Source organism: Epargyreus clarus, unplaced genomic scaffold (assembly GCF_041222505.1).
Source record: "Epargyreus clarus isolate Ecla_fem2 unplaced genomic scaffold, WU_Ecla_fem_2.2 ptg000003l, whole genome shotgun sequence".
Classification (NCBI taxonomy): domain Eukaryota; kingdom Metazoa; phylum Arthropoda; class Insecta; order Lepidoptera; family Hesperiidae; genus Epargyreus; species Epargyreus clarus.
The window spans coordinates 12941364-12962680 of NW_027332211.1; the positions used below are offsets into that span (position 1 = coordinate 12941364).

General features: G+C 33.3%; 3 protein-coding genes across 10 annotated transcripts in view; 1 reads left to right on the forward strand and 2 right to left on the reverse strand.

Moving 5' to 3' along the window:
- Positions 1-183: 183 nt before the first annotated feature.
- LOC140754512 (uncharacterized) lies at positions 184-2383 on the reverse strand. Its single transcript, XM_073089539.1, has 2 exons — positions 1693-2383; positions 184-1261 (listed from the first exon to the last, which is right to left on the reverse strand). The coding sequence occupies exons 1-2, from the start codon at positions 2381-2383 to the stop codon at positions 927-929; spliced, it is 1026 nt and encodes a 341-aa protein (XP_072945640.1). The 3' UTR covers positions 184-926.
- Position 2384: 1 nt separating this feature from the next.
- Positions 2385-3952, reverse strand: Muted (biogenesis of lysosome-related organelles complex 1 subunit 5). The gene is made up of 4 exons (XM_073089552.1): positions 3876-3952; positions 3602-3684; positions 2789-2977; positions 2385-2561 (listed from the first exon to the last, which is right to left on the reverse strand). Exons 1-4 carry the CDS (start codon positions 3892-3894, stop codon positions 2385-2387), a joined length of 468 nt encoding a protein of 155 aa, XP_072945653.1. The 5' UTR covers positions 3895-3952.
- A 485-nt stretch (positions 3953-4437) lies between these two features.
- The window catches only part of Asap (ArfGAP domain of ASAP), a 67899-nt gene continuing 51019 nt past the window's right edge, over positions 4438-21317 (forward strand). For all 8 annotated transcript variants that reach the window (XM_073089566.1, XM_073089597.1, XM_073089574.1 and 5 more), the window contains exons 1-2: positions 4438-4788; positions 18942-19014. In XM_073089566.1, coding sequence (XP_072945667.1) covers positions 4663-4788; positions 18942-19014 — 199 coding nt within the window. In that variant the 5' untranslated portion in view covers positions 4438-4662. The remainder of the gene's footprint in view (positions 4789-18941; positions 19015-21317) is intronic.

The following is a 21317-nucleotide window of genomic DNA, read 5'->3' on the forward strand; positions in this document are numbered from 1 at the left end:
AAATACACTTGGTGAATACATAGAAGAATAATATTATTTGTTTGATGATTTAGACGACTTGGGTTTAACAATGAAGGATTTATGATTTTATATAGTTTCCCTATTAAAAGCACTGTATTTTTCTAATACAAAATGATTTTTATGGGAAACCTCAAACAAAAGTCGCTCAAAACTAAACTCATGTAAGATATAAGTTTGTATTTTATTATATAATAAATGTTGGTATTACATTATGGGCATTATATTTGCTAAAGGCTAATACAAAATATATTATTGCTATATTTTAACATAAACAATCTCCTACTACATAGGAAAGTACACTATAGCCCGGTTGCAGAGCAGGAAGAATTTCGTACAATGACCGTTTGACCAATGGCCAGAGGTTATAAACATTTTCTGTAAAGTACATCTTTATAAAGTTTGGCAAAGTAATAGAATGAGAAAATACTAATTTAAATTTCAATTATAATATAAAATAAAAAAGCGAAGTATTAGCGATTATATACGTAACAATTTAATAAGCACATTTTGACACATGCCAATTAGTAAAATGTATACTGTATTGCACATTTTAATGTTAAATAGATAAAATAATATGGAATGTCGAAAATATATTTCCAAAATGTAAAATCAGGACGACTGAATAGTACCTACTGTCACGAAAATAAGCCTAAATTATATGACCAAATGTTTGCAATTTCTGTGAACGGCGATAATCACTTCTGTGCGACCGGGACGGAAAATATTTTCGCACGAGCGACAAAGATGGGTAATGAAGGACATCGTACGAAATTTTATCTGCTCGTCATCCGGGCTTTACATTAAGAAAATGTTGCTTATTATATGTACTTCTAAGACATATACGTAAATAAATTATGTTTATCAGCATAATTGTTAATACGCCTGTTGTAAGTTACATTGCGAAATCAATCTTGATGTTCTTTATTATCTGAATTTTGATGTTCTTTGATATCAGATGTTGTTGCATTAGCAATTCTATAATCAGGCAGATGAGCAAATTTAGGAGGACCACCAAGTTGCACAGTTTCCGCCATAGTTAGTTCTTCATTCAATTTCTTTGCTAGGAAGTAGATTTCCGCCAGAGCAATGATTAATGCACACATAACTCCCAATAGAAGCCTCACTCCAAAGTCCAAGTTTCCTATCATCCATTCAATACCTCTAAAACCGAACAGGAATCCAGCAAATATTGATAGTATAAACTGTGCAATTGCAATTAACTGCCGATTTAGTTGTTTGACTGAAACAAAAAAGATAAGATTATGTTAAAAAAATCTCAACTACTTGTTGTAATAGGATTTGATATTTGTCACATCTTATCCGATTTGTATCTTATCCAAATTGTAGATATTAATGTTTTAATTAATTTATAATTTGTTATGTATTTTTTATTGGCTCATATTTGTTTTTCTATTGCATGCTGTTTGCACCTATAAGTGAAGTGACACTTACTGCTTATATACATAACAATGGATTTGTCAGTGATTACTTCGTTGGTGCAACTATTAACAAGTAAATAAATATTTTTTTCCACATAAGCAATATGTTACAATTATCGTGCAATCACTTGCTAAAACCAATGTGGCAATAAAGAAGGTATTTTTTGTGTAATTGTTTACACAAGAATGGACACATACATATTAAAAGTAAACATTGATATAAGTTACTTACGCTGATAAGAAATACTGTCTTCTGGAAACCTCATCCTAACATTATCAACCCCTTTTGTCATTTTCCTATATTCCCGAGCTTCTTGTTGTGCTCTTAGTTTCACACACCTTGCTTCAAGTACAGGATTCCTTTTAATTATCTTGTTTTCTGGCATAACAATATCAGTTCCTTGAAACAGTTCATGTAAAAATGGTACATTTTCTTCACCCTGTTTTTTTCTTTTACTAATATGTGCGTATAACCAGTCAATATCGGATGTTGTAAGGTATAATTTCTCTCCTTCTTCAGTATCCTCTTTTAAATTACCGTCATCTTCAGATTCATCATCTTTGTTCATTGACTTATCATCTTTAATGTGCTCTTCTACTTTATCATCATCATGTGATGAACTATCTTTATCTTTTATTGTACTATTGTCATCATCACTTTTAGTATCTTTTTGTTGTATATTATTGCCAATAGCCTCCTTGATTTTATTCAAATTTTCAATATCTTCATCAGTTAATTGTACTTGTGATATGTTTGTCTTTACTTTTGCCTGTTTCTTCAATACCTCAGCATTGTCTTTAATATATCTTAATATATTAAGGGGAACATCACCAGTAATGGGTATAGTTTCAATGAAACCAATTAAATTCTTTGATGGGTAAATTTTCAAATTGGTATCAACTAAAGATCCCCTCTGATCCATTTTATTTGTCAGTTATATTTAACTTGTGGTTAAGGTCAGCATACAAATCTCTCAGTTCTTCTTCCTTTTCTTCAAATGTGTTGTCAATTCTTTGGCATTTAAAGTTCATATCATCAATAAACTGATCCCATTCTTTCTGTCTTTTTGCAAGATTTTCAGCTTGTTTTTGTTTACATGCCTGAAATTGCAATGAAATGTTAGATTAGCACCTATGTAATATAGGATCATAAAAGAAATGCATATACAACCTACAAAGTGACTTCATATGTTATTCAAGTCATTCTTACAAAGACAAAATATCACAAAAAAATTGTAACATTAATATGTGCTGATTCTTCTAGAAATATAGATAAACAAAATGAGTGTCTGTATGAGTAATATTATTATGACAAATTAAAATCATACCTTTTGGCATTCCAGATAGTCGAGATCTATCTCCTCTGATAGTTGCAAGGCTTGCTGCAACTTCTCGCTCAGCACAGGAATAGCTGCTTTACTGCACTTGTTGATGCGCTCAACTTGTGTATCTTTAATATCTGTTAAATTCTCTAAAATCTTAAACAAGTTTTCAACTTCTCTATCTCCACGCTTTTCCTATAAAAAAAATCATATTATAAAGTATAATGATGGTGTCATTAGGATTACTTTTATTACATAAATTCTACAAACCGAAATGAAATCTAAATTCATCATTCAGATGTTAGTATAACAGAGAGATTAACTCTTCTTCAACATTTCTCTTATCATACCAACATATTAATTATGTTTGGGTTTTACTTATTTACCCAATTCAACACAAAATGTCAATAAAATAACATCATATGCCTGTTAGCTTGTACTTCAGTAAATAATTCCTTTGACATTCAAATAAGGAAGCAAAGGACAAACAAAAGTGATTCATCTGCAGGGTTGTGTGACTGTATGGGAAAAACAAATGGAATTTGGTTTGAAACAAGGATCCATTTGGATAACATACAAATATAAGTGCTGAGTAGCTAATAAGGAAATAACAAAATATTTCCAAAAATAATCTTAGAGGTAAAAGTTAAAAAAAAAAAAGAATGATCATCATGAATTCACGTTTGAAGCAAAAGAGAAGATAATTTGTGTTGTATGTGATACATAATTATGATTCTTTTTTATATCACAAACAATTTTTGCATTTAACTGTAAAAAAACGTTACAAGATGTGATATTAGTACTTTTGTTTCACCATACCTCGAATTCTTTTAACATGAACTTAATCTCTCCGCTGAGAAAGGGCCGATGATCGAATAATCTTGACCAAATCTCCCCTATTTCTAGAAGAGAAAAGTTAACTATGTCAAAAATGGGTACGAGTTGGAGACTAGAAACTTTGAAAGATCAGATATACTCATGTAATATAGTTAAGATCGATTGCATATTTAAACGAATACTGCTAATAATTAATTCTAGCCTTGTTTCAAGTTGTACAAGTAATTGGAAATAAACAGAAAGAAAAGAAACATACCTCGTGACAGCTCCGTCATTATCAATTTTTATTTAAAATCAGAAATAATAAAAAATATATGGCAATACTTAGACGTCACAGGTTATAAACCGGATTCATTTTTAAATATAGATAATAAAGAAAACATATCATCAAAGGGTCTACGACAAGTTTACGAGTAGTTGTACTGTAACTTTAATTAGAAAATACTTCTGACATTTTAAACATCTGAAGTAAAATCCTAAAACGAAGAATCCTAATCTTTGTCACAGAATTACTAAATTAAATTGAAATATTATAAATTTACATTATATATAAAAGTAAGTTTAATAAAAAAGTGTTAAAAGATATTATCTTTTGAGCGATTTAATAATAAATACGTTCCATACTGTATTATATTTATTTACAATTTTAATAAATATCTGGACACGTGACTTTATGTGCAAATTGCCATTTGTGAAAAATACAATGAATGAGTAGTACATCCCTCATTATTCATTCAGAACGATAGACGTTGATGGTTCACGAATAAGTACACTCAATACTCAATCCGTTTATCGGTCATTCAGTCCTTCCATCTATTTAGTTCACTCTCAATCAGTCAGTCAGTATGTTCATTCGTGATTGTTCGTCGCCGGAGCGGATGTATTCATCTGCTACGTTGTGCATATTTGTTTTTATTTGCGCAGAAGTGATTTGTGGTTTACAATGTGTGCAATTTGTAATCCAATGTTGAATTTTACAATTTAAGTGATACGAATGTGAATTTTTGGATATTTAAAAGTGTTGCTTTGTGTTCGTGGCCAACATGCCGGGTCTTATAGGTATCGGTGAATTTATTGACGAAACTCGAGAGGATTACAATTCACCCACCACATCGACATTCGTTTCGCGTATACCACAATGCCGGCAAACTATAAACGCATTGGAGGAGGTATGTACTGAACTTCATAATATACTATTGGCTGTTGCCAAAAAAACAACAAAAGATAAGTATAACATTTACAATTTAAACATATCCTTTTAAGGAAAAAGATAAGCCATAATTGTATTAGCAGTTTTATAGACAGTTAAAAATTAGGGCTGGGATTTACAAAGCAGTATTTTACGGTAGGAAAAAGTTTAGAATTTTTTACTGATAACATCTCTACTTCAGTTCATTGTTTATTACTCAATACATCAGACTGATAATAATTTGCAATATCAACTCGTATAAGTTCATGATTATTGATTATATTTCCTATACTACATACAAAAATCTACATACTTTTTAAGTAATTCAGGCAGATTTTCACACGTTCGAATTACTTATTGAAATAATGAGTGTCCTTTATAAAAAACGGAACAAAATAATAAAAAAAAAGAACGAATTACGTGCTTAAATTAGAACTAACAAAGGTAACATAGTTAAGTATCAGTTAATGCTTCTCATTATTAATATTCTTGAGGTAATATAAATATTATAGCCAACTCGAAAATAAAAAAATATATAGGTACGTAACGATTGCGCTACCTATTTCGCTTCGATCTGTTGAAGTTTGTTATTTCTTAGATCGAACACAAACAACATTATTTTTAAAAACGTACTACGTAAATTCGTGGAAACGCCAAAATCAACGTTTGACGATATATATTTCCTGTGGTAAATATCTCTGCATTATACCCTGGTCGTTTGCGGCAGCTGGTGGCAAGAGGCAATTCGGGACACTAAAGTGCATCATCATCGTTTGAATCCTACAGCTAAACTAAATTCAAGTCTCTTGTCATATCAGTATGTTAAAGGTTTAAACTAAATACCATCAAGAGCGGATATAGTAAGGAGACTTAATTCTTCATGCGAGTTACTTTACGATGTCATCCTTCACTTTGCTATGTAGATGTAGTACCACTTTTCGGAAGGTGATTAAATCAGTATAGTTCGACAAGTAAGCTACTGCCGACACATCCGGTCTTGGTTTTCTTAAACCTATATGGGGTAACCCTCGTCGTTATCAGTAATGGCAAATGGCAATACATGTGTAATCGGTATTCTATATGGAATTGCGTACGGTACATGGGCGGTTGTGGCCACTCACCAACAGGTGGACTGCATCTTCGTTTGCAATTTCCTTGTTAAAAAACAGTAAGTAATAATTAATTTCTAACACCTAACTTGCAAAAACAACCGGATATGGTGAAAGGTTAACATTCATATCTCCAGCGTATCACCGCTTTGGAATTTGCGGCACTACCTTTATGTTTAATTTAAACTTAAAGATAAGGCAAACGGACTACTAAATAGAATGTAGTCGCCGTCGCCTATAACAACTTCAGAGGAGTCGCCAATGCACCGCCGACCTTGAAGGAAATTATTTGCACTCCTTATATGTAGAGCCACATGTAACCTTCCTAGAAAACCCCACAAGGAAGATTCCGCATCATGCACGTAATCGGTAAAACACACACGGTAACCGATAACCTACCGATACATATTTGTAATACAAAGTTAAAGCTCGTTACACTGTTAATTATGACATTTATAACACTTAGTACTGGTTTTATCACTGAATGTTTGAGATTCAACCTTGGTCGCCTCCTCTTTCGCAATATGTAATATTGTACGCAATTTATTCGAACAGTAAAAACTGTCGAACGCCCACGATATTGTAAGTTTTAACTAGAGACTAACGCGATTCCAGTTTGAATAATATTTATACGAATAGTATATACTTGGCAGCTTCTAGAAGCTTGTTTCTTTCAGAACCACCATTTAGAACTTTAGCTTTTTGCTTCTAGTACTCTAGTTGAATGCGACCTTTACAATTTTTGAATGGACTGCTGTCTTAGATTATATTCTTGAAGTAGTCGGATCTATAACACCTTATAAAGTGAACTTCTTTGAAAAAGAGATCTTACTCCCTGAGATATCTTAGTCGCTATAATTTTACGTTACTTACACCGCCTTTGACTAAAATTGAATTTTAGTTAGGAAATACAAGGCATCTCCGTGTTGGCAATCAAATCATCCCTTGGCAATTAGGACTCACTCAATCAACTCATCATCATAATTACTTACTGCATAACTATGATGAGTTTATATCAGAAACGGAAATTACACCCCTTATATTTCCTATCTTCGAATTCAAGTTCGTAGCGAAACGTGCTTGGAGTCAAACTGATATACTTACTGAACAAACAATAATTATCCGTTCGAAGAAAAAAGCTTTGATACTTTATGTTACGGGATTGACGACAATTCTTTAGTAAATCTAAAGGGCATCGTTACATACATTTACGCAAGACATTTACTCACTCAAACTCTCAAAACTTTACGTAGTACCCATTTTCAAACTTAAAGCTCATGGAGATGGAACACCGACTATAACCTTATATCCCATTGCTAGGGTGTCCCCACAAGGGGGCAGACATGCAGTATTCTCCAGAACGCTGCTTTAATGCGATAATAGGTTCTAATACTTCTGTTACGTTTAATTTAAGGATAATCATCGTATCACAGAGAACAGTAACGTTCAGGAACTAAGACTAATTAATTTGGAAGTCGTTCACCGAAACGGTCGAGTTCCGACCCTCACGGAGCGGTCAACGGCCCGCTACCGTAGACACTCGTAAGATTAGGAATGCGTTCACTTTGTTATCAATGACTCAAAGTACCTAACAATAATTAAACTTCAAAACTAATCTTCATTCATAGTTCCGAAGTACGAATTTGTCCTTGTCCATCTTAATATCACAAATGTCTAGAGGGAACAAGACAAAGCATATAATCAATAACTTCAACAGCTGGCATTTTATCAATAAAGAGGAATATCGTTGAAAAGGAGTGTGTTGTGTCTTTACTCTTTACTTGCACTAGACCATGATAAACCGCAATTTCGAAGTCATAATGTATTTTTCCAAAACTTAACACGTGCCTCGGTTACACTTACAATGAGGAGAAATAACATTTTTAATGTAGAACAGGAAATAGTTAGGTAAATATTTATCGCCATTTTCCTAACCTTTGCGTATATTTATAAATAACGAAAATTACTATATTACAATGAATGAATGAAAGAAAATGAGAGTAAATAAATAAAATAAGAATATAAAGGAAATAAGTAAATAAAAGAAATATATTTATGAAATTCGCTGTCACTGCACTTAAAATCACATTAAAAGTAATTTATCTCAATTATCTCTACGCTATGAGTCACCATCGAACACAGCGAAACAGGGTCTTTCTAAGAACTATGTTAATGTCGTCGTTAAAAAATAGTAAAAACGGAAAACTGTTTATATTGCTTGTTAAGCCTGTATCTAGCTGCAATTTCAATTGATAGTAAGCATGATAATACAATCTAATACTAAACTTGTCTAGAAACAATCTGAAGCTGATAAGCATGAAATTCTCTCGGAATATTTTCGGAATAATTTCATTTGGTATAAATCTAAGAAATAAATTAATATATAATAAAATATCTAAATTTCATGTAAAGAAGTAAATTATAGATACAAATATCTACCAAACATAAACTGTCATGTTTCGGGATATCTAAAAAATAAATCTCTATTAGGCTACTACTACAAAGCAGGTAGAACGCGCGGTGTGTACATACTCTTATGTCTCATTTAAAGCACATAAAATTCCGATATCATATTCGTAGGACGCAATAGCTTAGGCTTATTTATCTTTCATAACATAGGTAATGTTAAAAAAAGCTGTAAAAATGAATGGAATAACATTCAGTATCCATGCTTACTTCACATGTAGTTCTCTAATCATATGTTGTATATTTATACAAAATTCCTTAAATAGTCTTTCTTCCCCTCCCCTCTATATACATACGTATGGCAGAGAAATGGAATTCCTTACAATGCCTTGCATGAATAGTAAACTTAAATTGTGTACAGTGTAAAGAACTGTTGTGGTGACGGTATTTGGACAGACAAAAATCTTGTCCGGTGTGATTATGACTCATCTGTCATTTCGTGGACTAGATTTCGTGCTTGCTGGTGTTATTCTCAAGTAAAATGTATACTAGTGGTGTCTTTCACTTTTTGTGGACTTCCGAAGTTCTTTGGCCAAGACACCAAGTAAAGTGGTGGTGACATACGACATCTGAGAAACGAAAGAATTTATAAAGACATACTAGTAAATGTAACTAACATTGTGACACGAGAATTTTATATATAAGATATACTAATATTATGCTCATATATCATGTTTATTGTACCTATAATTGTTTGACCTCTACCGTATGTTTCGTGATACTTCTTAATCTCAGATAAGCGTTACCATAATAAAACCAATAATAATATTCTTAAACAAAACTTTACTAAAAATCTGTTTTATCAATGTAACATCAGAACATATATAATTAGGAGTCTATTTATCTTTGTCTGCAGGTGAAATAATATCTGCGATCCTTTAAAACGTCAAACAAAAGGTCGAGCGGTACAAAAGACACTCAATCTGGTTCTTAACGACCTTTACAAGGTTTAGTAAACAACATGATACCCACTCGTAAAATATACCTGCTTTTGTTGATTGCTTGCAAAATTTTCGTATGTGTGCCTTTGTCTCTTTCCTGGACCATTACGTTTTCATTATCGTTGTATAAACATATTTATTAGCCATATTTTTCAGCTGTGTATTCATTCATTCAAAATTTTTTTATCTGGTTACTGTTGGACAATTCTTTTGGGTTGTATGATTATTTGAGTCTTCCATTCCGGTTATAGCAATTTCTCTATTTCTTCTTTGGTACCTATGACACCAGGTATCCTAGTTTTTGTTATGAAATTACTCATTCACCAGAAGTCCAGTGACCAGAAAACCACCAGAAGTACCTCCTTGAGGAAAGTAAACCGAGCATTACAGTAATAACGATACTATTTATAACAAAATCAATTGATTTTATTATTAACAGGCAATGAAGTACTATAAACTTAAACAAGTCTTCTTAAAATCCCTATATGGTATGGACCGAAATAAAACTTTCGATTGCTACGTATTGTTGTGAACTTTTCTATAAACTTTCTCTTTTGATAGCACATTGAGTTTTCACGTGGGTGCCAGCGTTGGGGCGTGTTTTATAGTTTGTGGTCAAGGTGATTGTTTAGTGAGAGTAAAGCTTCAATATTGATATCTACCATCTCTACAATGGAGAACCTAATGATAATTTTCACTTGAAATAGCTACATATGGAACTGTTGATGTTACATGACCATTTTCGGATTTTTATGTGAATAAAATAGATTGTTTACAACAAAATGACAGTGTCTAAGAATAAGAACAGTATGGTACGTTGAACGTGTCTTTCTTTATCGTTTACATTTTGTTTAACTTTAAACACAGTATAAGGGTAGTTCACACGCCGTCGTTCACAAAGTAAACCTGTGTGTAGTATAGCCTCGTAGAATTATAGACGAAAGAGCCATTTCATCCAAAATGTGAGTCAACTGCGGACATAACCCTTCCCTAATTGGGTTCTCTCAAACCAATCCTACGCCCTTTAAGACTAATGGTACCCTGCTGTTTTCTTTGCCTAGACATAGAAGTCACTCGAGGTCTTTTAATAATCATCAGACTTTTTATTATAATATAGGACTAGCAGACGATCATGCAATCCACCTGATAGTAAGTGACTACTACTGTCCATAGACATCTGTAATCAACCATAGATAAGATTAGTTTCCTCCCTGACGTCGGCCACATGTGCGCCGCTACCCCTGAGGATTAAACTGGAATGCCTGAACCCTTCAAACGGGAACACAACAGTGTTTAACACTGCTGTTATTATGCAGAAATAAGTGAGGCGGTGGTGCCGCAGGAGTCGAACCACAGTGGGTTCTACCACCTTTAAATTAATTTATTACAGCTGTTGTTAGCGCCGTGTGAAATCCCCTTAGGAGGTATTTACACGTGAACAATATTTGTTTACAAGTGGAGTTGCCGTGTTTGTTTTATTAGCGCGAAGTGAAGTAGCGCTGCGTAAACACTCTTAATGCAGTGGAATGCCCGCTTGTAAAAAACATAAACAGTGGCGTCCTCAACCAGTTCTCGTTCTCGGTTGGACTAGATTTATAAAACCGTAAGATATACAAAAGAAAAGTTACTAGAGTCCTTCCTAGGAAACACTCCAATGTAAAGCTTAATGTTGGAGAGTTATCTAGGGTTAAACGAAGTTTTACACGCTAGACAATAATTATAGATTATTTTCATATATTTTTACATGTTTATATTGAATGAAATTGAAATACCGCAAAATTACTTCATCGCATTTTTTTAAAGGAACCGTAAACCGCAATAAAAATTAAAGTCTGTGCATTAAACTAAAAGTTCGAGATTTCTAAGTTTACAAGTCGTTCAGTGAACAACGAAAGGTTAACTGGAAGTTAAACGGAAACGGAAGTATAACATAGGCACCTGTATTCTTACCATGAGTTTTTACGTTTTGACAAATATGACTGTTTTGGTATTTGTTTACTTATTGGCCTATACACTTTCCAAGTTCTGACACAATCCGCTAGGGGCACTCATCGGAAATTGTATGGCCAAATACGTAAACAAATACCAAAACAGTCATATTTGTCAAAACGTAAAAACTCATGGTAAGGGTACTGCTTACAATGTTTACTGACTATTACTTGATTAGTGTTGAATATTGTCGTTAGTGAAAACGAGCATAACTCAAAATAGAAAGCAAGACTTCTTCAGAATATCAGTCTCATTTTCAGTATGCCGCTTTCATCGTTGCTTCACTTGATTGTTGATTTTCATTACCCCAATGGTTTATAGAGAAGGGATTAATGCTACTACTGGTCACATTTTTCAAGCAAAATATAGTAGAAAGATAATTAGACTCCTAATAAAATACTAATAATAATATATTATCATTAATTCTGTGTAAATTTGCAGATTTTGCAATATTCTTAATCATTCAAGATACGCATATCGTAGCATCAAGCTGTTTGCACTTCAACGTGGTTCATTTTTGTTCTCCTTACATTTTTAATTCCATATAAAATCATAGTAGTTTTCACGTATCAACTATACGTAATCGTAAGCCGATCACTCTTCCGTAACTTGTAACACTACATCACTACTGGTTCTCAAACGGTCTGACGTGGTCCGAGCCTTATTAGGAACTGTTTGACCCACATAAGAATCTCGTTCCACCTTCGTACTTTCTAGCAGCGTTTCTTTAAAACAAAATTCAAAACTACTTTCGTTTTAGTTGACGAGTCGGTACAGAAAGACTTAAACCGAGCGGAAACGGAAATACATCCTAGAAATGTTTACTTCTTAAGCTTTTGAGACGTGGGAAAAGTTTTGGAAATGTAAAGTTGTTTGTATGATTTATGAATTGTTGTTTATGTGTTTTGTTGTATAATAAAGCAGCCTAGTAATATGAATTTCGTTTACATTTGGTGTGTTTAAATGCTGGCTAAACCCTTTTCTTTTTAAGCTTAGACCTGTGCCTATAGGGAGATGATAATGGGTAATCATGATGATGATTTTGTTGGAAATCAATCTTATTTTAGGCGGGATGGGCCTATGATCTTAATCCTGATTAATAATAGGTCAAAATCCACCTTAAAAATAATAAACCAACTTAATAATAAAATTAATAAACTTGGATGTTATTGGAGCTTTGAGGTGTAATAAAGGAGAGTAACTAGTCGCCGATACGATGCCAGTCGAGGTCACAAGGCCAACCGCTTTCGCTATCGCATTTTATTTCCATAATATTCCACTAATTTGATATAGGGCCATACGTTATTCGCTATATGCTCAAGCTGGTATCGATATTTTTATTCATCACTTATCATGATCATAATATTCCCTATTTCTGCCTCATAACAGCAGCGTTAAGCGCTGCTGTGTTCTGGTTTGAACATACTTTTCCGAGGCGTTCCAGCTTAGTCCTCAGAAGTAGCGGCGCATCTGTGGCCGATCTCAGGTAGGAATATCTAATCCTATCTGTGGTTGATTACAAATGTCCATGGTCGGCAGTAGCCACTTACCATCAGGTGGACTGCATGCTCGTCTGCTACTCTCATATTATAAAAATATACTTATATAGATTGGCCGAATGTCGAATTTTGACCATTTTCCGATGGCAAACTACTCATTTTCGAAGAATAACTTATTAGTGATATATTTTGAAAATATTAATGAAATGTAACGGAACAAGCACTAATATGGACGAGTGAGTTTCGAAATTAACCTTTACCCGGCGTAAGGAATACAACTAATAATTGTATTACAATAATAATAACAAATACTTATAGGTACAATTTAACAGATACATACGAAACAAGGAAATTATGTTTTAAAAACACTTATTATTATATTTTTTCCTTTGTTGATCAATTAATATGTTACCGCAAATATTTTTTTTCTTTTCTGATCTACAATAATATTATATTTGTATACAAATTGTATGAAATAAAGCTTTATTTGTAACTAATAATTTAAATAATTCGGATTGTTTTATACAAATAGCTACAATTACTTATGAGGATTTTTTGGGACAGAATTGATGTTTAACAAGAATTCTTAGCTATTTATTATTTTTAAATATTTTGATTTTGACTAAACATTAACGAATGAAGAGAAGTCGTCGAATCAATAATGACTAATACCATGTTTACTGAATGACTTCCGAAATTTTTACATCTCACTATGATTATATTAGTGCGGTGGTAAGTTAGCTGACTCATAGCAATCTTCGAGTTTACACATACGTCATCCGACGGTAATTTTGTGCAATAGACACTAATGATGCAAATAGTAAGGCAACACCACTTTGAATAACAAATTTATTATAACAATGTTGCAAATGCGATTATCATTAAGATCGCGCTGAGTAAAGACCTACTTGAGAATGAAATTATGGTGATGCTCACATTACTATACTCGTTTCGCGCTTTTGACTTTGTTCGTTGTTTTCACTGTTTTTAGAAATACTTTACGTTAGAAATACGTTTTAAATTAATAATTTCAGCGTGATTATTGGCAATGTTACACCTATTTCTACCTTACAATTAAAAAACATCACCTGATGATTTCTATGGCGGTTTTTTGGTTTCAATCTCAAGATTTTTATTTCTAATTTTAGTGTTGATATATGTCATGGGCCATCTATGTGTATCCACGGCATCCGCGATACAGAAATGAAACGAATGTCATGAATAAATTAAAAAAAAAAAACAAAAAGCTAAGGGTTCCAACAAATAGGTACTATGCAAGCACAATACTCAGACTTTACAAGCACTCAAATGACTTCAATAAAAGTTTATATTTATTATATATTATATTCAATGGGACAGAACCGCACAGAAAATCGGTTTCAGCTTGCATAACAAGCAAACACATGGATAGCATGCAGTGGATAGTGTGAAAAAATACGTCTCGCCTATAACATCTGTCGAACGAGTTTAAGTGACCGAGTTCCAACCAGCTGTTTCTATATTTATAGATGTAATAAAAACGTCGTATGTTTATTAGCTTATCGTATAGATAACAGCTATTTAGTGATGAGCTTTGGAAATAAAGATTAAGGAGTTTTTGTGTTAGCGATGGGTAAAAAAGCAATGATAGCCTAGTGGTCAAGAAACTCGGCCTCTCAATCGAGAGGTCCGGGGTCCAAATCCCTGGCAAAACCTCTGAATTTCAAAAATTATGTGCTTATTAGAAATTAATTATCACTTACTTAAACGGTGAAGGAAAACATCGTGAGGAAGCCTGGATACCTGAGATTTATAAAAAAAAATCTCAAAGGCATGGAAGTCTACTAATTCGCATTTGGCCAGCGCGGTGGACAATGCCTAATCCTTCTCGTTATGAGAGGAGACCCGTGCCTAGCAGTGGGACGATAAGAGGTTGATGATGATGGGTAAAAATGGGTGTAAAAGTCCAACATCCACAAAGACTTAACACCGAAAATTGTTATCAATTACTATAGATTAAATAACACTTTTTGCGTCAGTTGTTATTAAATCAGTGAATCAACCATCGTATACGTAATACACAAAAGAACATAGATTTAGTCATAGGTATTATACGAATGAATCACAGGTAATAATTTTGAAAAGATTTTATTAAGAAAATTGTACGTTAAAATTTAACATGGTAGAACTGTAGTAACCATTAGTCTAAGTAGAACTTATAATAATTTGGGTTCTATTTTTTTTTTTTTATTATTTTACCCAAAATCAAATTCAAATTTGGTTTATTCAAAATTGATTCATATTGATTTTTTTTCGAACATCAACAAACTACTACCGCTTTGGAAAGTGGTTCGTTATGGAGAGGAAGTGACGAAAGAAACTCCGTATGTGCGCAATTTAAAATCTTTTAAAAGTATGTACTCGTATTATAGAATGTTATGAGATGAATTGCTTAATAGTTTGTTTGTACGGGATGATGCGTTCGCTCAGCGAAAAAATCCCACTTTAAATTAAAAAGATACCGGCCAAATTGATAACCACCTCCTTTTTGAAGTCGGTTAAAAATAAATAAGTTCTACTTGCATTTAGTTGATTTTATATCTATGTTGAGTAGAGTATGTAATTGGAATTAACAATCTAACATTGGACTTATTGTAATACAGAAATATGTAATGGTACTGGTTTAGCTACAGTTTTATCACGAAGCATTTGATCATCAAAACTATTAAACGGAACTGTAATCAACCATAAAAGAACCACCTCTTAGAGATTCGCTAAATAGTAAAATCGATTTCCATTATATTCCATTATATATATTAGACATACACGCTAAAGAAAACAATTTGTTTCTACTGTCGTCATGAAGGAAAACATAACGACATTACTCGCAAGGTCACCTAATTATGAGCTTATTCTGACAAGGTAACTTTAGTGCACATGCATAAGTAACACACGCGTTCCTGTGATAAGATCAACTCGCCTTAGTTTGATTGTACTCAACTGTCTATCGTTATGTAATGATATGAAAACTAACTTACATGGTGGCCCTGAAAATGACATACGTACATTCATATAACAAAATAATCTCTATCTGTGACGAATCTATTCAAATCTCGTTAATGTAAGGAATCTCGAATACACAAAAAAATAAGTTGACTGTTCTATTCCATACTTTTTATGTGGAGTCTTTTAAATATGGCAAGACTTGGCTACGTAGGTTGAGTTCTTATTTAATTGAACAGTGGTCCGGGGTATCGTTCTGAATAAATTGTGTCTAAAACACCTGGGTGAAGGTTATAGAAAAACTCAAAATAATATAATAACTAAAATATGTTGAATTCAGTTACTACGCATTACGCAGAAGTTACGGTTGTTAGTAATACAAAAATTTGCTGCCAATGAAACTATTAAACTGTTATAAAATCTACACATACGTCCGATAAACGCTTTGCTATATTTAATGTAATGAAAGGAAAGTGCAAATCAATGCGACCTTTTCTTTAACCTATTTTACCCATTATTAAGACTTGACACATCGTTTTCATACAACAATGTAAATACATATCATTAACTATATTTTCATACCTTAGATTCACTTATCATTTAATAGTAAACAAATCATTCATATTTGTGTAACATTGTTTGCATAGTACCAACAGTTTATCAGTTTTAAGTTATTAAGTAACGAGTAACAAGTGTGACTCATCATAGTAGATAACGATGTGGGCGGAGCAGTCTGTATTGTTATGCGTAATTAAGTTATTATCAAAGTATGCTACATAATTTAGCCAGTTCGTGAGCTTCATATCTTGTTCGAAAGGTGTCGTTGTTTTCTATAATTATGTTTGATAAGGCAGCTTCATATAGCATTATAGAACGTCCCTTTACCACAGATTAATAAATAGTTACTACGTAACCTTTACTACGAATGATGATGTAATATAAAAGCGTTAAGATAAATTCGTGGATCTTATTAGATCTGCAGTTTAGTGTTTTGTTAGGGAGAAAATTGTGACCTTCAGTAGGTAAAAAAGTGAGACTTGTACTTTACCTGTGTTGGCGACCGTAACACACACACACATAGACTCGCTGACGACAGTCGGCGACGGCGGTGTACCCTAAGCTAATATAAAAGGAAATGATTAAATGTTGTACTACACTTGATAAGGGTTTTTCTCTGGCATGGAGCATACTCGCGCTGCGATGAAGATTAGTGGAGAAGCTTATAAAGCGACAAATAATCTGCTTTTGAGGAACGGTGAACAAGTAGTTAACCACGTTAAGGATGCGCCTTGTCGCTGATCTGACGCCTGTTAGAATCGCAAGGTCTTATGTAACCGGATAATAATTCAAAATTATCTACTTAATATCCGGCGGCAAGTACATGACTTGGTGGCCTTACTTAACTTACATATACATAGTTTTACGTAGAACTTTCAGAGAGTAACTAATAAGTAATAACTTAATTAATGGAGTTGGTTGTGAAGCTTAGGGATACTAATGAAGAAGACAAAACTTGCCTATAGCCTCAATTGATTTTGCTCCGTAAGTTCTGTATCATATCGTTCAGAAACTCTTTTTCATCTTCAAAAACAACTCTGTGTATTTCAATATTTACACTTTAATTATTTTGTAAGAATGGATGATTATTTTATTCTCATCAATTATTATATTTATGTGCATTGTATGCTTCTATGCTTATTTTATGATGACTTGCCTTAAAATAGCAAAATGAAGAAATCCTCAGGTAATCAAGTAGATAAAATTAAATTATAACAGGAATAACCCGTACAAATGGTATAAAATGAGATTTAGTGAATGGTCCCTTTCCTAAATTATAAAAAAATTGCAGCTAAGAAATTTGTGCAGTTGTGCAAAGCTCATGGCAACAGGTTTGATGCCAAAAGGTGTGCCCCTTTGCAAATGACAAACACCCTAATACGGGCAGCCCCGAGCTATTATAATTTTTGAATGAAATCTTTCGTCAAATGTACAAATTACGAAAGAAACTTTGAAATATTTTATAGTAATGTTAACTAACGCCCGTTGTTAATAATCAATCTGCCCAATTTCTGTCTTTCAAAGTTCAAAATTAACGTATCACATTTTTGCGTTTATTGTATGCAGATATTGTCAAATATTCTGTTGACCAAGATGATCGAAGTCGTAACCGCTATCATACTTATTTAAAAGAATCAATATACTATAGATAATAAACTTAATATACGAGTATTAATGTGCTAAAATCAATCCATTATAAATACTAAAATATATGATACGGCGAATTTTCACTCAAACCAAACAAGTTTAAGGGGCGTAATGTTCGACAACAATATCGAAATGACTAAACCGGTAGCCCTCCGGTAGACGCCCTTTGAAGACAAACTTAAAACGAAGAGCGAGCTATTATTTTGGCTCTCGTTTGGTTCAATTGCGAGGGGGCATTGATTAATCGCCGGTTGGAGCGGCAGATGTGTAGTACGTCGTTGAATGGCTCGTGGATCCTATTGTGATGACCGCTTATTGATAAAAAATTTAAGGCCCCGCCGTCCTTAGGGCCTGCAGTTTTGAAACTGATATCGTTGGTACAATTTTTGCTTACCAAATTTAAAACATTGACAATTTAAGCATACAATAATTCTCCAAGTACGAGTCGAACATGGAGGCGTTCGTACCACATGCCACGTACCATATGTTTTATTGTTCTTATTTGTATTTTATTTATTATAATAGCAGTTTGTAAACGGATTGTAAAAAATTCAACGGTGTTTGTAGTACGGTTTAACAGTTAGATCGAAAAATAGCTAAAAATGCCGGTTTGTGGTATCCCTTTAGTATTTAACTTTATTTAATGTTTAGTATATTTTTTGTTATAGCAGCCACCTATATGCATCTTCTGTAAAAAAACAAGTGTCTTGATATTACGGTCCAAGAGATAGAGTCCTGACAGACAGACAGACAGCGAAGTCTTAATAATAGTAGGGTTCCGTCCTTTGAACCTTAAAAAATACGAACATTATGAGGCAAACATTGATTAAGATTACTAATGGGCGGACGAGGCCGAAATTTTCGGATAGGATTTGGCTCTTATTTTCCGAAAGTGTATTTATTTGTTGGTATATTACTTTATGCATTATGTTTTTGTTTCAGACGCTGGATTTCGACCGCGATGGCCTAACGAAACTAAAGAAGGCAATAAAAGCTATTCACAACTCTGGAAATGGTATGTTATAAACCACTACAGATAACATTGTTTTGCTTTCTTCAAACTATGATTCGTATTGTTGACAATGGACTTTTGTATAATTTAAATTTCTTCTAGTAGACGCTTTTGCTTTTTAAGGACCAGTTGCTTAGGGTACAAGCTATGCGGAAGTGACAGTCACAGCACGTGGACGCGGCTACCCTTTTATCTACTTTTGTTAGTCCATCTGCGCTGCAAGCTTTAAGCTCCGTTCCGCTCCGCTCTAGACAAGTTTTAGTTTAGTAGATTTTCTCTTAAAATAGAGGAGTCGATAAATATGTACCTGCGATCTTCCTTCCGTCCTAGCAGAAAATTTAAAATAATTTCTACATTGAATTTATTTTTCAACATTTCAAATGTCGCGTCGTTGAACTCCAGATATTTCGGTCCTCGTGCCGTACTAAAATGCAACGGGATATAAACAGCAACATTATTGAACGATTTTAGGCGCCCGTGCTTCGTTCCGAGTTATTCAGACGACACGAGACCGTACTATAAATAGGCACGGAGGAAGTGTTATGAATAGACCACGCTGGAAATAGTAGAAATGTTCGATGCATATTAACTGCGTTCAAAGTTAAACGTGACTGTTCCTGTTCAGTGCTCTCGGCTTCCTTTGCACCGTAACGTACATATTGCACCGTTTTATCTACTTCCCGTGGGGAGCTTTATTACTAACCGACTTCATTAAAATAATTCATATTACCACAAATTTTGTATTTCACAGTATTTTCTTCTTGATATAAATAACAACAATTTTTCAAAGAAATCACAATATTAAGCTTCGTTCATCTATAAATTTTACGTCTTCATCCGTTCAGCATTAAATCCGCAGTTTTAGTTTTTCAGAACCTTGAAACCAATCAATAACGTGTATTTTAAGGTCATGCAGTACTTTTGTTTCAGCAGCCAAGCAGCCTTGAAACAATATTTTTTATACACGCGATATCGCTTTTATGTTTGGAACTTATGAACACCATAAAGAGCTTTCAAGTTGTCAGGAACAGTTTAGCCTACAAAAGGCTACCTGAATCACTGAACTGGAATGACCTAAATTGTGAAACAATGGGCCTTAGACACGATTGCGCCTTACATGTAGAGCTTCCAATAAACTATTATGTAACCGTTCGATCGAATGACGGACATAGAGCCTTGCAAGTCATCGAAATATAAGAACGAAAGAAATGATTAATTCAAAACTGTATTTGATTAGTCGACGCACATTCATTTGAAATTTGGTGCAAAATCTTACACTGAATTTTGTAAACAACACGCCTTTTTTTCTAAGTGCGAGGCAAATGTGCCAAAATCGACTTCTTGTGTTTCTATTTCAGAGTTCAAATGTACTTGTTTATCTAGGTCGATATACTTTCGCCTGTTACCAAAAAATTTCGCATGTCTTATTGAAATATATTACTCATGTTGTTTTAATTATTCTAATTGTACCTATAGTTTGAATTAATGAAATTAATAAGCCTTCGAGGGAGTATTACACTATAATAAAATATATTTAGTGTTGTTAGAATAAACCCATAGGCTATTTTAGTATGTTTAAAGACATTCATAATCATAATTATTATTCCATAATTAAAATTAGAGTTGCGCAAAATGTATCACTAAAGTGAAAAGAGTGATATATATCTTTTGAACTCAGTGATATATATCACTCTTTTAGCTCAATAGCTCACTTTAGCTCAGTAGCTCTGTAAAGATACGCGACATTTTATATCAGTATATCAGAGAATCAGATCAAAATGTTTTGACAACATTTTTGATTCCTATAATTAATACAAAACTGGCAAGAAATTATAAATGAATTATCACAGCCAACGCTATTTGTATATGACGGTTTCCATGTTCTTAGCAATAAAATATTTTAATTTAGTGTTTAATACGTAACCGTAACTGTTATATATCTCAATCAACGCATTTGACTCGAATCAGGCTCACTACTCACTCTCAGTCAGTCGCTCATTTGACTCATCGCTCACTCGCGAGCTAGTATAACACTGTTGAGTTGAAGAAGATCTTATATCCGGAATCGTTTGAATCTTTGAACTAAACCATGTGATGCGGATATAAAGATATAATTCAAATCCGTCGGAGTTGATGAGTGATTAGCTCTTTGGTGAAGATATATATCTTTTATATCACTCACTCGCGAGCTACACAATTCTAATTAAAATAGTCTACCATTCTCTACCTCATACCATCTTCATCTAATAAGGCAGTCGTACATAAATTCTTCCCGAGATCTATGACCTTCCAATTATCTATATTTC

What these genes read in the sequence shown, in the direction of transcription:
- Muted (XM_073089552.1), bottom strand. An exon ending in TCATGTTAAAAGAATTCGAG is followed by an intron (nt 2,978 to 3,601) that starts GTATGGTGAAAC and finishes TTTTTTTTATAG; the next exon opens with GAAAAGCGTGGAGATAGAGA. An exon ending in ACTATCTGGAATGCCAAAAG is followed by an intron (nt 2,562 to 2,788) that starts GTATGATTTTAA and finishes TTGCAATTTCAG; the next exon opens with GCATGTAAACAAAAACAAGC.
- LOC140754512 (XM_073089539.1), bottom strand. Translation starts at nt 2,383, where the DNA reads ATGGATCAGAGGGGATCTTTAGTTGATACCAATTTGAAAATTTACCCA. An exon ending in AGACAGTATTTCTTATCAGC is followed by an intron (nt 1,262 to 1,692) that starts GTAAGTAACTTA and finishes TTTTTGTTTCAG; the next exon opens with TCAAACAACTAAATCGGCAG.